This window comes from Plectrocnemia conspersa, unplaced genomic scaffold (assembly GCF_051122295.1).
Source record: "Plectrocnemia conspersa isolate PC_06_02 unplaced genomic scaffold, ASM5112229v1 ptg000006l, whole genome shotgun sequence".
NCBI lineage: Eukaryota > Metazoa > Arthropoda > Insecta > Trichoptera > Polycentropodidae > Plectrocnemia > Plectrocnemia conspersa.
Window position 1 is genome coordinate 19291345 of NW_028277170.1, and position 15993 is coordinate 19307337.

General features: G+C 26.3%; 1 protein-coding gene across 1 annotated transcript in view; it reads left to right on the forward strand.

Annotated features, from left to right (window-relative positions):
• Positions 1 to 4410: 4410 nt before the first annotated feature.
• The window catches only part of LOC148234448 (protein gone early-like), a 107792-nt gene continuing 96209 nt past the window's right edge, over positions 4411 to 15993 (forward strand). Inside the window, exon 1 of the mRNA XM_088188293.1 lies at positions 4411 to 4680. Coding sequence (XP_088044419.1) covers positions 4432 to 4680 — 249 coding nt within the window. The 5' untranslated portion in view covers positions 4411 to 4431. The remainder of the gene's footprint in view (positions 4681 to 15993) is intronic.

The following is a 15993-nucleotide window of genomic DNA, read 5'->3' on the forward strand; positions in this document are numbered from 1 at the left end:
TTTTATGTAATTACAATATTTCTTATAATTTATTTTTTATCTACAATTACTTCTAACTATTTTTGTAATAGAGTTATCTATAACTATTTTAATATTATTATCTAACATATATTTTAATTATTAAATTACTAGTAACCAGCTAATTATTTAAAACGGAAAGCTAAGATATTTAAAATTTAATCGATGATACAACTATTCATAATATCTTATTCAACGCTATCTAAGTACCATCCCTAATATGTTTGCAAGCTCATTAATGGCTCGTTGTAAGAGTAGAATTCTCAAGTGCTGACATCATGGCTACAACAGGCATGAATTAGGGACTCGATCGCGACTCTCTATAGCACTCTAAATCTTACATCCGAAAATGTTGTGCTACATTGATTAAACTGCATTAAAACGCTTTTATTGTAGATAGAAGGATTTAGAATACAGAACCAATCCATCTATCAAAAAATTAATGAAATTTAAATATCGATAATTTCAATTATAGTGATTTGTAAATACAAGTAACAGTGAGACACCAGACTAAATCAGTGACAGATATTTAATGAATTATAAAATATAATTAAAGCACGACCCAGCTTGATTTTATTTAAAAAAAAATACTATATTCATCCGTGAGATCAGGAAAATCTAGGAAAACCCAATCAGTGATGATTGATCGGAAATATATTAATATAAAAATCACTAATTTTATTACCAAAAACGATAGAAATTACTATGGTTTATATGGGATTCGAGCCCAGGTCTTTCATGTATTAGTAACTTACTTATACTTGCTTATCTTGTACTTTCATAAGAAGTGCTTTGAGGCACAGTCCTTAAATATAATAAACGATACTCTAATATACATTTAGTTGAATATTAGGTTTATAGAAAAACAGTATTTCATATTCTAATATTATTATGAAAAAAATATATTTTTTGTAAAAGTATCAGTAAAGATTATTAAACCCTTTGAGAAGTATCTCCGTACATGTACGGCGGTCGATTATTCACTGTTTTTATATTTACATATATAACTGAAGAATAAAAAACATTATAGTAATATTATATTTTTTTTTAATTTAAATTCTTGTAAATGATTTCTTCACAAAATAATACCAATAAAGTAATAGATTAACATATTTTATTTTAATTTTATAAATAAAAATAATAACCATTTATTTTAATAACTGTGCATTTATTAAAACTAATGACCATTTTTTAACATTATTAAAATTATCGACACAATAATTACCGTTATTTCGGTACTTTATATTTTATTTTATATTATATGATATTTATTTTCTGTAATATAAATTTGATTACCTTGCTCTATTTGTGTTTTGGAGCTTGTTTCATTGTGTTGTGCAGATTGTAATAATAATATTTTTAATGCTACAATTTATTAAATAATCCAGAAATAATATTTTTTATTTATAAATAAATAAATAAAAAAGATATTTTATATTCTTAAAATATCTCTCCATTTGATAAACTTTACATGTTTTATCAATGGATGTAGGTACTAATTATTGCATATTTGCACCTACTGTTCAAACCGAAACCTAACCTAAATGAATTAATTCAAAACCTATATTTAGTTTTAAAACTTTCATTAGGTTAGGTTTGTGTTTGAACAGCAAATTGACTTTTTTTACGTACAGTAAGAGCAAATAGTTACGCTCTTAATAAATTTATAAATGAAAGACATATGGCAGAACGACAAAATGTATATAAAATAAGGGAAAAAATTTCATATGGGATTTTTAAAAACCATTTTTTTTACTTAAATTAAAAAAATGGTTATTGATAAAAGTTTTTAATATAGTTCAGTGCTGGTTAGGCTAGGATGCTCCAGATATAATAGACGATAGCTCTTCTTCTCTTCGATTGAGTACTGTTCTGTCTTTATTTGCTTAATTATTTCATGTTTCTAGTAGATATTTAATTCGATACACGAGTGAATAATGATATTTTCCTATTAGCGCGCAACAAGTGTAAATAATTAATTACATATAATTTTATTAATTTGTAACATGTATATATAATCAATTATTCTTTGATTTGTGAATAAAATAATGTATGGATATTAAACTCGATTGTCAGTGGTCGTTAATTTGTTGGTTCAAACAATATTAAAAATTAAATGTTTTAAAACATTTGTCATATTCAACAAATATTGCATTTTTAAATTATCATTACAATTCTTAGGTTATAGAGAAGAGGAATTGAAAAAAATATTTAATTTATAATCTTTACCTGATTGTTTTGAATAGATTTGAAAATAGTAAATTCGTAATTTTTTTGCTTGGGTTTTACCTATATTAATTTATTTAACCAATTTGTGAAAAAAATCAAATAATATTTAATTAAAAAATAATTGTTTTAAATAATCATTAATTACATTTAAAATCGCTATTTTTAAATTTCATTAAATATGCATAGCTAAATGTTATGGAAATCACTGATCAGTAAGCATATTTCAGCTTTTAAAAATCACGAGAATTAATACCAGCTGTGATTGAATTAATTCGAAAAAATTGATGGAATATTTTTAATACATAATTTCATTGAGTTTATTGTATAATACAATTTATTTCCATATAGATTAAATAACTATAAATAAATTGACTACGTTCGAATTATTGAACTGAAACAATAAATACAAAAATGAAGCATGGACTTCATAAAAAAATACGACGCACACCTATTTTTGAGATAAGCGTTAAATGATAATAAAGGGTGGGCCTTTTCAATATTTTATTTTGTTCAACGAACGAATTCTATGAATTTCGGTCATCGTATCGAATTTATTGTATAATACAATAGCTAATTATGTTTAAATTTGTGAATTTGATATGCGTAGAGATTTCGTTCAATCTTATATGTATTAAAATAAATTAAATTTAAAAAAAGTTGCGAGTTTCGGTGATAGTAGACAGGCTACAGTTTTAAATTTTTTTTTTTTTTTTTTGAAAAAAAATCGTATTAAGACATGGATTTTTGAGCGGCACTAGTCACTCGGGTATATTGAGAGAAAAAACGATCTGTGTTGCTCAAATATACATTATAAATTTTTTTCAAATTTTATTCTGGATAGTATAAACGAATGTTTAAGATTTATTCAATCAATTATTCGAATATTCCTATAGTTGAAAATCTGATATTCGATTGAGAATCATAACTGTGACGCATGATTGCAACTGCAAGTACGATAGACCAGTAATATGACTCGATTACTAATACTTGAAAAAATGTACGATTGAATAGTAATATGAGTCGGTTACTAATGCTTCTTAACTCAAAGACCATATGATTCATATTGTTTTTACACTTCTATTGTGTGTTGCAGATCGGAATTTATGATTATCATTTAATTATATTTTCGATTATGTTTTTCTAGGTTTTTTAATCTCACGGATGAATATGGTGAAGAATAATTAAAAATAAAATCGAGCTAGGTCGTGCAATGTGACATATTATAATTTATAATTTTTAAAATGTCACTGATTTAAAGTCATTTTTTGGTAGTTGTTGACTGTGTTAACCTTGTTACTTACTTGTAGGTATTCATTATGTCTGATTGACTTACTTAGTTGGTACAGATTTGCCCATTGTAGCGCATTGGGCTTACGCCTGTCAGATTATGATTATGAAAAAATATAATAAATTTGCACTCAATCACCACATTCATTATTGAAAACTAATTTTTTTCGCCAGAAATGCACTTTATTTTTGTACTGATTCTAATGGATCTTATAAGCTAACCTTTCGTCCTTAGCCGGGCGTCCCCTTTTAGACGTGATCTCATTAAAGGTACTCTCTCTATCAAGCTCCGAGACTGCATCCACGACTAAATTTATGTATTTATTGTACCGTGTTTTATTAGTATTATATTAATTTTTATTTTTATTACAAATCTGACCATCATCACAGATTTATTCAATGCGTTATGATAATCGTACATAAACAATAATTATACAATTAAACATTAAAAATAATTAAGAAACAATTATGGTGCAAACCTAAAATATATGTGCTTCAACCCAAATTTTTATTAGACCTTCTAATTCTTCTATAAGAATTAGGGACTCAAAAATATAATATATTTATACTATAATATTATTTTTTAACGTCTTTTAACATTTGTATTATATATGCAAAGTAATAGATAAAGACGATCTTAAAAAGATAACACTATGAATATAAAGAAGAATAAATATTATTGAATTTTTTTTTTAGGTATAATATTTAATATTTAGTTTATAGATACATATATTGAAGTATAAAAGTTAAAATATATAAGTAAAATTATATACAAGTTTGCGCAAGTCGGCGGTTCGCGACCCCTGACTCGTGTGCAAGGATCGCATTAGAAATAGCGCCATCGATGGTGCGTTAGTTCGCGCCGATCTTTCAATACATCGACACATCGGTGACACGATGGTGGACTTTACGTGTGAAGAGCCGTCTCCGAGAGCTGAGGAGAGGATTAGGAGAATCCGGTTCCAGGAGACCATCAGGAAGTACTACCGGTCCATGAAGGACTGGATGCCCTACCATGTTTTGTGCGGAATGGCTTTTATCGTAATTCTGGTGCTAATCATCCTTGCGGCCAGTTTCAAGAGCTACTCGCACGAGCTTTCAGCTGAAAAGTGTACCAGTTCGGAATGCCTGAAGGATGCAGCCCTGGTGAGTAAAAATTCTATAATAAAAGCTCGTCTAGTATACTTTCGGTGTGAGAGATGTTTGATTGCAGTTTTGTACTTTTATAAGGTATGAAAAATTTAAGTTGCGAGTTGAATGGCATTGTTATATTTACGCAATAAGAAGTAATGGTTTTGTTATATTAATGTTATAAAATAAATAGTTTATATTTATTTATTTATTTATTGAATCTTTTTACGTTAAATAATTATGTAAAATCAAAGTGAATATGGTGTGATTGTAATTTTAAGGGCGCGTGTTTTTTTGCTATATATTTTTTATTTTATTTTTAAAGTAAAAATTATGTTGTTGATCGATTTTATTAAAATTTTAAAACTTAACTATTGTAATAATAATGAAAAAATTAATGATATTATATATACAATTATATTAGATTGCAATTATAAATATGTTATTACTAAACTTAAAGTTCTAATGCGCATAAATTATAAATTCGATTTATGCTTTGTATTTTTGATTATTATAATAAATTATGAACATGTTTCTACAATATATATTATATAATATGCTCTATAAGCATATGAGTTAATTGTTATCGCAAAATCAACTATTTTCTATAAAACGCTGATTATTGCGCAAACAACATTTCACACAAAGTTGATTAATATATACATATGTACATAAATGTATACATATTTAAGAATACGTTGATATATATATAAAAAACAATGTCTCTTGGTTAATTTAACGGTATGATACTTATATTTCCTGATTTTATACAAATTTTTACTTATTAAAAGTAAAATATATTTGACAATCTCATGTGCGCCATTTTTATAAGCGCAATAATCACCATTTTATAAATAGTTGTATTGAGCATAATCATTAAATATATACATTTATTTCTCACGTCCTAGGAAAATAATTATTTTTGTGTAATATAATATTTTTGCATAAATTAATTTATCAAAGGTGATCTGTCTTTCGAAAAAATGTAAGAAGTATGTAGATACATTCCTGTTTAGTTTCAATAGTAAAGTGCAGTTAATAAAAGTTGACACAACTTAAATTTTCAAACTATTTAAAAAAAAATATATTTTCGTTTTTTTTAATAATTCGATATTTGAAGTATTTCATTAATTATGAAAAATAATATCAATCAAATGGAATTTTGCAGCAGTCGATGCTTTTTAAATAAGTTTTGTACTTATCCAAGTCAGTTTGTACTAATATAATATATTTAGTTAAATAATTTAATGATCATTAAATATATTATTAAAAAACTTTTTCTTTCATATTATATGAAATAAATTATATTTTTGCAGAATTAATTTTAAAAGTTAAATTATATTTATATGAAACACATTTTTAGTTTGTTCTATACAATTTATAATCAATAGACGTGTTTTTAATAATAGTGCATTTTTATAAATAAATCGAGTGTCACAGAGCAACCTCAGAGTTCCTAGTCTGAGACGTTACGGACTACGCTATTCCATCCGTATAGTTGTATTAAGTATAAACAGAAAATATACAAATGTATTTTTGTGTTAATTTATATTATAAATGAACCTAGGATTTGATAGAAGATCTCATTTTTTAATATTTTTTTATATTACTTGACAAGTGTCTCCAATGAGTCATGTTGGCCAATATATAAACAATAATACATCTAAAATAGTGAAGCACACTTAAAATTGAGAAGCTGAATGACTCATGCAAGAATAGGGTTCTTGTATATTTACGTATTTACGACTAACAATGTTATTCGCTTCAAATATTCAACTGTTCAATAGTTTTGCAAAACTTTTTTCCCTCTTGAAGCGAACCATTGCGACTAAATTTCCAAGGACATAATGTCGTTTGTGCGTCCCTCCTTCGCGTCTTTCTCACTCAGAAGCGATTTAATAAATGCAAATACATACTATTAAAAACATAAACTTATGACTAGTAAATCTAAATCTATATTAATAAAAATTTTTGAATAAACTACTATTTTTATTAAATTTTTATCATATATATATAAATAAAAAAATATGTTCAATTGTATAATTGTGGAGGTAGTTTATGGTTAAGATTCACAAAACACCAATATATATTTCTGTGAAAGATTTATATAAGTTTTATATTCAATATATAATATTTAATCATATGTTGTAAATTATGAAAAACATATTTTGCCATTTGATCAAAATTTTTCGAATCTGGACGAGTAATTTTTAACAATTTTTCATATAAAACTTTTATTATTAAAATACACAAGATTGCGTCCTTGATATTTTCTCGACTCATTTTTGTACGCAATTCTAGATATTTATATTCTGCTGCCAATTTGCTGTCTCTTAGATGTTGCCGTCCTTTAATTTAAGCACTGCATTATTACTAACTTGTGCTCACGAGACGTTTCTTCTCGAGTGACGAACCCCAATGCAGATTTCCGAATGGGGGTTACTTTAAAAGCTAAGTGAACTGTAGTAATACAAACATCAGAAATCTCGTTTCGATTACATTATTCAACATGATTTTATAAAAAACATAAAAATAATTTTATCAATCATATTTAAGAGCATTTGATCCTTTTCATAATAAGTATTTAATTAAAAATCAACGTAATCGTTATATATAAATTCGTTTGATTGTCATATCTTGAGTTTTGATGACTTTACTTATTGACATTTCTTAGAATCAAACACATACAATTTTATCGTTTTTATTAATCATACACGTGTCACAAAAACCGCCGACGATAAAAGTGTATATATGTAAAAAGGCAATGTTATTTACTCGTACGCTAAAAAAATATTTTGATATTTAATATTTCGTATATAATTTTGCATACCAAAAATTACGAGAATGCAAAAATATACATATAATTGCTGACTACCTCTCGTTCTGATATTTAGCGACTACCACCGATTAGGAACACAGTATAATAGTTACTCAGTAATGTATTTTTGTTGGTATGAAAATAAAATTATTTCTTTGTATAATTTATACACAGATATTTCATTCAAGCGCGAAGTAAAGCAATAAAACATATCTTAAACTGGCATTATTCTCGTCTCTTCTGATTTTAAACCTTAGCTGACCGAAAATTAATATTTAAATTAATTTTATTGATGTAACTCTGTATTGTGCGAAAATCACGCGGCAAAAAACGACCCGTCGATTAAGTGCTAAATGAATTCTGTTTCAGATTCTATTCAATAGTTACATATATTTCATTCAATTATCAAATTGCATTTTTTGCAAATAAATATGAGTGAAAAACGTAAAAGGAGTATACTAATTTTACTAGCACCTGCCAGATAATTTATATTTTCACAGGTAAAAATATGTGAAAATGTATTCCATATTATATTGCTAAAAATAATTAGTCTTACTCAGACCATTTTGAGTTTCTACAAGTACAATAATGAAATAGTACAAAAATGTCTCAAAAAAAACTCACATGTCATATTGAATAAGAAATTAAATTTCGAATATTGCAAAAAATTATCGAAGCAAGTGGATAAATATCAGTTTTAATCGATGAGTCTACACTGAGTACAAAACACCAATAGTGTACTTAAAGTGTGAGGGTGATATATTCACTTTTGCCTGCTCAAACAGCTAATAAAATTATACAAAAGTTGGCAACATGGATTTGACAATATTTATTTCAAAAAAAAGTTTCATGTTTGAAAAAATCTGGTGTCGCTCAGCGAATGTTATATATGTTATATATGCCATTGTCTTGAATTACTCATCAAAGATTCAATTAATAAAGTACAAGGAATCAATAATTTTAAGATGTTTAAGGATAAGTTGTTATCAGTATATAGGCAATCTCTAAAAAAAATCAACGGGAACTTGAAGAGCGTTCTGTTGATTTAGGATCAGAACATAAAAAAATGCCCGTGTTTTGGGAAACACTTCAAACAGCTGATACAGTTCATTAAGATCAACTGTTTATTAACAAAAAGATTTATTATTGTGTCGACATTTTGAGGTAGCCAGTGTAGATAATAAGTACTGTAGTCTTTTATGGCGAATTTTATTTTAACGTTTTATTTATTTGCAAAATAGATACCCTATAATATATATAATATATATGTATATAAAATTAATAGAAGTACAGTAAGCTTTACTTTAAAGCAATTTCATGTGTTTCCTTAACATAGATGGAACGAAAGGCGTGTTTTATGTTACGAAATCGCGAAGTTTTCTAAACTGCAAGGTAGTACGCCTATGGAATTGCTGAATTAACAAAAAGCTCGATTTCATTTACCGAGCTTAATTATCTTAATTAGTTGTTTTTTTTTGTATAGCCAGAAGTTAAGAAGTTAAGTTTTATAGTGAGCTACCTGTGCTTGGCTATTTATTTTCAGTTAAGCACAAACTTTTGTGAATAATTTTTGAGTCAATTTGCAGCTGTACTTTATAAATATTTAAAATCTTTCGCCTCAATGTGATTGACGACTAGATTATAATTTATTATTGAAATGGAAGCGGCTGTTTTTCTATGGACCGCTGGATTCGAGTCGCAACTGAGAAGTTCCAGTGGAAGTGATTTTTCGATGAGCGTTTTGGCTTATATATGATCAATCAAAATACGAGCATCCATAAACAAATGCTACATGTGTATTTGTTATGTGATACAGCTCTAAGCTTTATTTAATATCTGAATATGTTGTTAACATGTCCTTCGTTCCTTTTGTACAGGACGCTAAAACGCCGTTTCTTTGAAAATATAAGACATAATTCTTAACGGTTTTTTTTCTTAATCATAAACTATTATACAAAATAAGTAGTGAGAAAGCCTCTAAATATTATTAAAAAAATATTAATACTACTTAAAGCAATATATGTCTTTATGCACAACCTACCTCGATTTTATTTTTAATTATTTTTTTTACTATATTCAATCAGGGTAAATAAATATATTATTACCGTTGTTAAAAAAAAGGTTATAGCATGACATGATTGCTTTGGCACTGAATTATATTTTTTTTATTTCTGCAGAAATGATTTTCATACAGAAATAAAAAATTTCAGTGACTATTTGATTAAATATAAACTATTAATACAGCTTACAATTAATATATGCTACTGTACCTTGTCAATTTTAATATAATTATTCATCACGATATTCATCCGCGAATATGAAAATCTGCAGAATTTTTTCACTCTGCAGTTAAAATTTTCTCTCTCATTTAATTTGTTAAGCTTACATCATTTTGTAAGGTTACACTTTTAAATCAGCATGCAAAATGTGCAAAATAACATATTTTATATCCTTACTGCCGTGGCATCCTTATAAACGCAACGATTGGGCGAGGACTGGAAGAGAGCTTTTACTGTTTTTACATTTTCTGATATTCTTTTAAATGTAAATATAAGATCCATATAAAAACTATTTTACGATCTGATTCAGCTAACGCTCTCTGCGTCGATACTGTTCTCATAATACGCTTGAACAACAAAGCTTAGATGTCCACCAATACAATTCTTGATAGGTCTAATATATCAAATTAAACGATGGTCCAGTTCTAATTTGTAAAGTATTTTAAAAGTTTGTATGGAGGGCCGATCGACTCATAACACTAAGCTTGTTTCGAAACAAAAAACTATTTTTATGAGATATATTATTTTTTAACAAATTATTAAAAACTCTATTCTGTATCAAAAATTCAAGTCTTAATCTTTAAAATGAATGAAATAAGTGTTAACTATATGGAAAGTCGCATAAAAACTCGTATGGGGGTCCGATCAATTTAACATAAAACTTGTTTTTATGAAAAAAAAATATATTTTATTCGATGCAGATTAAGCTTCTAAACACTTTCTGCAAAAGACATTTTTAGTAGGATTTTATCTCACGAAGTTATGATACGTAAAATATTATAGGGGTGCTTAAGAATTTTATATTATAACAAAAATTCAATTTTTTGTCATAAAAACAAAGGAAATACCTGCCATAAGAAAATTGCAAGTATTATAAAAGTTCGACTTATAATACTAAACTTGTTTTGAAGCAAAAAACTATTTTTATGACATATTTTCTCTTTGTAGAAAATATTATAAGGGGTATTAATTGCTCGATTCTATAACAAAAATTCAAATCTTAATAAAATTATAAAAAAAAATATTTTTTCTCCTACCTTTGGTAATATATAATAGTATATTTTTTTAAGTTAAGAAAATTGTTAATTTAAAATATAATGCATTTTTATTTATTATTTCCAAAATCAGATAATACAATTTTTTGAAACAGTAATTAGCGTTTAATATTAAATCTATAGCACCTTTAAAACAGATATTTATCACTTTATTTTTAAAAATCAGATTTTTAAAATTATTTTGCCATATTTATTTGAAATATATTTTATGTTTTGAAAAATATTTAATGGGACCGCTTCTGACCAAAATATATTATGTAAATAATCTATCAGTTCTATTAATTTATTGCGACTGTACATTTTGATTACAACGCATTCATTTAAATTACTTTAATGTATGCATGTACTTAAATTTATATATCAGGGATAAAAAATAACATCACGTAATGATGTTTTAAGGAAAAATAAATTGGAACATCAAATTTAATTCCAGACTTGATATGCTAGTCAAATAAACAACATCGGTCTTCAAATTATTAATGCGTTCTGTATAAATAAAGTCAATTAAACAATCTGAGCGAATCTTCGCCGTTGTTACTCATATAAAGCCGTCAAATAATTTCTAAAATTTATTTTCATAAACACAAATGTATATTTCTCGCTATGATGAATGACGAATATTTTTCTTTTGCACATTAGCGTTATCTTTAATCGCCGTAGGGCAAATGGATCCATCAGAATCCTGAATCTGAGCAATGTGGCCAACGTGTGTCTGTATCAATACTACATAATTATATTTTTAGGTCCATCATTTGGGAGCTAGTCTCAAGTGGAGCGTTTTTGTGATGCAAACGTATGAGCAATGATCACAAAAATATTTATACTCTGTTGTTTCTATAATATCATTTATTTATTTGGGAGATAAAGAAACAGAATAATTTATCATCTTGTATCTGTTTGTCATAATATTTTTATCAATTCGTTGATCACAATTAATAATTAAGCGTAAATGAGAGATATTGATAGTAATCTTTAAGAAAGTTTAAGAATATTATTTACACTAGCGATCAACATTAACTAAGCTATCGAAGCAGTAAACATAACAGTTATTCTTTCGATTCAGTGATTTTTAGTAATGCCCTTCAAATACTAGTTGATAAATAAGGTCGCCCTAAGATAAATATTTATATAATACATATTTAACGATTACTGTAATTAGTATTATTATTAAAAATGTATACTTTCCATGGCATGATTTTTATTCTATTTTTTAAATGAGTTTCTCATTTTCATGTTAAATTTTAATATTTTAATGACCACAAAATATATTTTTTGGATAATAAAATATTAAAAAAAGTATAATTTCGTTCAGAAAAATATTTTTAATTAAACGCAACGTCTTTCATAAATTGTCATTTTCTATTAGGAATGTGAACGTTTAATTTATACACAGTCATTTTATTTTTCAAAATATGTATTAAAAACTTTCATAAATATAATACGAACAATAATAATGTTAAGTTAAATATACTGAAAATCTCTAATAGGTTATATTTTTTTTGCTATTTCAGCACAATTTTAAAAACAGCAAAAATCCACCCAAATGAGTACTTAATAAATATGCTACATTTCTGGTCAGTTACTTAATGTAATTTAGTAAAAAAATAATTCTAGTTCGTTTAAAATAATTAAGGGAATAAACTAATAAACAGAAACTTAATATAGTCAAAAAATCTTAAACTTCGGCTAGCGTTAAAAATTTACGAATAGTTTATAGTGTGAGCCATTATTTGCATGGAAATTGTTTATGAGACTGCTACGTTTTTCAACGCTTTGTAGCACTTTCGTAGCCGCAATTCCGATACTGTTTATTTAGATGAGCACCTATATAATTGTTTTGGAACGTAGTGCTACAATTTGTGCAATGATGAATTTATGTATGCTTTTCTGATCTCACCGTATGTGCTATAAACCGAGTTGAGCTCTTTGTTATTGTGAACCATATCAGACGGTTAAAGCCAACGAAGATGCTCTGCTTCATTATGCGTGTCATTCTAATTTATTGGCGATCCACATTCTGTACGATACGCTAGTTCGTAGCATCCTCGAATATGGCTCCATCTGGAATACAAGCGAAGCGAAATTTTCTTGCCATTGGAGAAATTCAAAGAAAATTTCTGAGATATCTTAAAAGTCGTATCTGTATTTCGGCGTAGCATCTACTCAATCAAGTACTTTTTAACATTGCTAAAAAGCGGTGTCGACAATTCGTCGATGCTCTGCAAGTTTTATAGTGCTATGTAGTTGCGATCCCGTCCGTTTTTCTTACCCATGCGTCAGTACTGAAGAACATTTATTTTTAATGTTTAATTCTTTAACTATTTTTTGTCTAATAGCCATCATTACGCATTAGGGAAACCTGACTTTAAAATACAAACACAAATAAAGTGGTTTATTATATTAATTTTCATTTTCTTAGTAATATATGTTTCAGTTTAATGGCTAAAAATTACTTGTAGGTAATGATTACATCTGATTAACTTACCCAATTGGTACAGATTTATCCCATTATAACGAATTGGGCGTATGCCTGTTAAAAATATATATTAGAATAGTTGAATCAACAGCAATATTTCAAAATACATATAACAACAATAAAAACTACTCACTGAATTATTAACTCTAATAATATGAACGGTTTAAAATTCTTAGCTTGGAATGCAAACGGTATTTTTGAAAAACAGCATGGTTAATTCATTTTTAATATATAAAGACAATTTTTTGCAAAAAACATGGTGTCCGCAGGTAAATCGCATTATAATTACAAAAACCCAATAGATTCCTGCGAGATAATAATATTAAATAATAATTTAATCTCAATACTATTATTGTAAAAATGTTATTTATTATTTTTTTATATATAATAGAATGTATATTTTTTATTGAAGTTTTTTTAACCCTTTGAATATCGTCGCACATGTATGGCGAAAATTATTTATAAAATGAAATAAATTAACATACAAAAAATATTTTATATTAATTTAATAAAACATATTGAAAGTTTCTGTATTGATTAAAAAAATACTTATATTTAGTAATAAAAAGTGATACAAATACAAAAAAATAGTTAAATAAATCAATGCAATAAAACGTTGAGAATCAGTGATTTTTTTTCTATAATACAATATAAAATAATAATATATAAATAATTATGAAAAAATACGTAAATTAAGTCACTACTAAAAGGGTTAATTACCGCGATTTAATCCTCATATATCTTTGCAAGAACAACGTGTCTACAATATCGTATGCTAATCGATTTTTGAATTGATAAATAAGGATTATTGTGACGAAAAGGCGGAACATTCCATTCAATTCACGCTTGTTTTTTTTATTATTTAATAATACAATTAACAAAGACTGAAGAGACAGAGAAAGCAGCTGCTTCTCTCTTCACGATCACCATGTGAAATTGTAGCACAATATTACTAATTTATAACACATTAACTTTGCCTCATATAAAAATAAACATTCTGATACTCGATAAATTAAACACTATATATTTTTTGGAATAAATGAAATTTTAACGACCAGACCAGACAATAGCAAACGCATAAAAATCTATATCCCCATTAACTTTGTGCCATACATAAAAACGTATCGTAAAAATGGAAACTAGCAACTTCATTTTATAGTAACACTGAAAAACTGCATGTCGTAGCACCTTTTATTCTTTGTATCATTACGATCAGCAGTTGACTCTGACTCTGTTACAAAATTATTTTTAGATGTTGGATCAAATCTTTACAATTTTCGAAACGTAATAATATAAACAAATCATTCCTTAGTACTAAGTCTATGATTTTAATATTTTAAAAAATTGCATTGTCTTTCTGTATATGTATAAGCATTAATACGAAATTGCTATTTTTTCTTTAAAAAAATATTAGAGGTTGATTTTCACGCGTGATATTGTAATTTTATCTTAATATAATTTAAAAAATATGTTATATTTTTTGTGTTGCATATTTATATAAAATCGGTTAATAATATCATCGATATCATAATTTGATCTTTATGAGAGAGAATATAAGATATGAAGTAAAGTTTCCCGGTTCATTCGGTTTCAAGTTAGTGTTTACAAAAAAGGATTCATGCGTAAACATCAATCTTCATTAACTGCAATTATTATATAACGTATATCTTAAACAAACACAGTCTCATCGCGTATCATAAGTATCGATAATTAATAATCTGACATTCGTGTATTGAATAACGTTCTGCTGTAAGCGATACGTAAGCATTTGGAGCAAAACGTTAACCGAGAAATTAATATTTTTAAACGATCAAGGCCTTTACTTATGTATATTGAGATTGCGATTGTTTTTATTCAGACTGTAGTATATACACACATTGTATTTAATTGTATGTATATATATTTTTTAAATATAGTGTGATTTTTTTTTATAAATCCTGCAAATCATAAAAAGTAACAATACGTTAGGTGCTTTTTGTGCAAAAAGTAGAAAAAAAATCAGCATAAAATGTTAAGAGGCTTTGATTCAAAATATTCAAATCCTTTTTAGATGATTTTCCGTTTAGTTAGTCAAAATAAATAGTATATTAATTGCTATAATTTATTTTACCACTATTTTGTATTATTATGTTTTATTAATTTATTTTAACATCATTAAATTGCGTTATTTTATTTTACATACTTATTATATATTATTCGGTTTTGTGGATCTTTTTATATTAATAAAAAGGCTTGCAATATTTTTTATAAAATATATTTTGTTATGTTTATTAATTAGTATTATTTTATATTTACATTAATTTAAATTAAAAAAATATTATATAATTATAATGTTTTTTATTTAATATTTCTTCGGTTATATATGTAAATATATAACTATCTGGGGTACCTCAAAACAGTGAAAAATTGACCGCCGTACATGTACGGCGATACAAATATTTTTGGTTGCTGTGCTCATTTTTTTTGTGAAATTCATATAGCATACATGTGCGTAAAAACACCTTACTCGGAATTGTAATTGTAATGTTGGTTATATTTGTAACGCTCTCTCCAGTTATTAATCCAAATACTACCAAAACCTATGCGACCTGAACAGCAAATAAGTATAAAAACGTCCTTTCTTTTGGGTATTCCTAATATTTCGTATACATTTTTTTAGTACAAAACAAATTTTCTTTGAAGTAAATTTTTTTAGTCTAT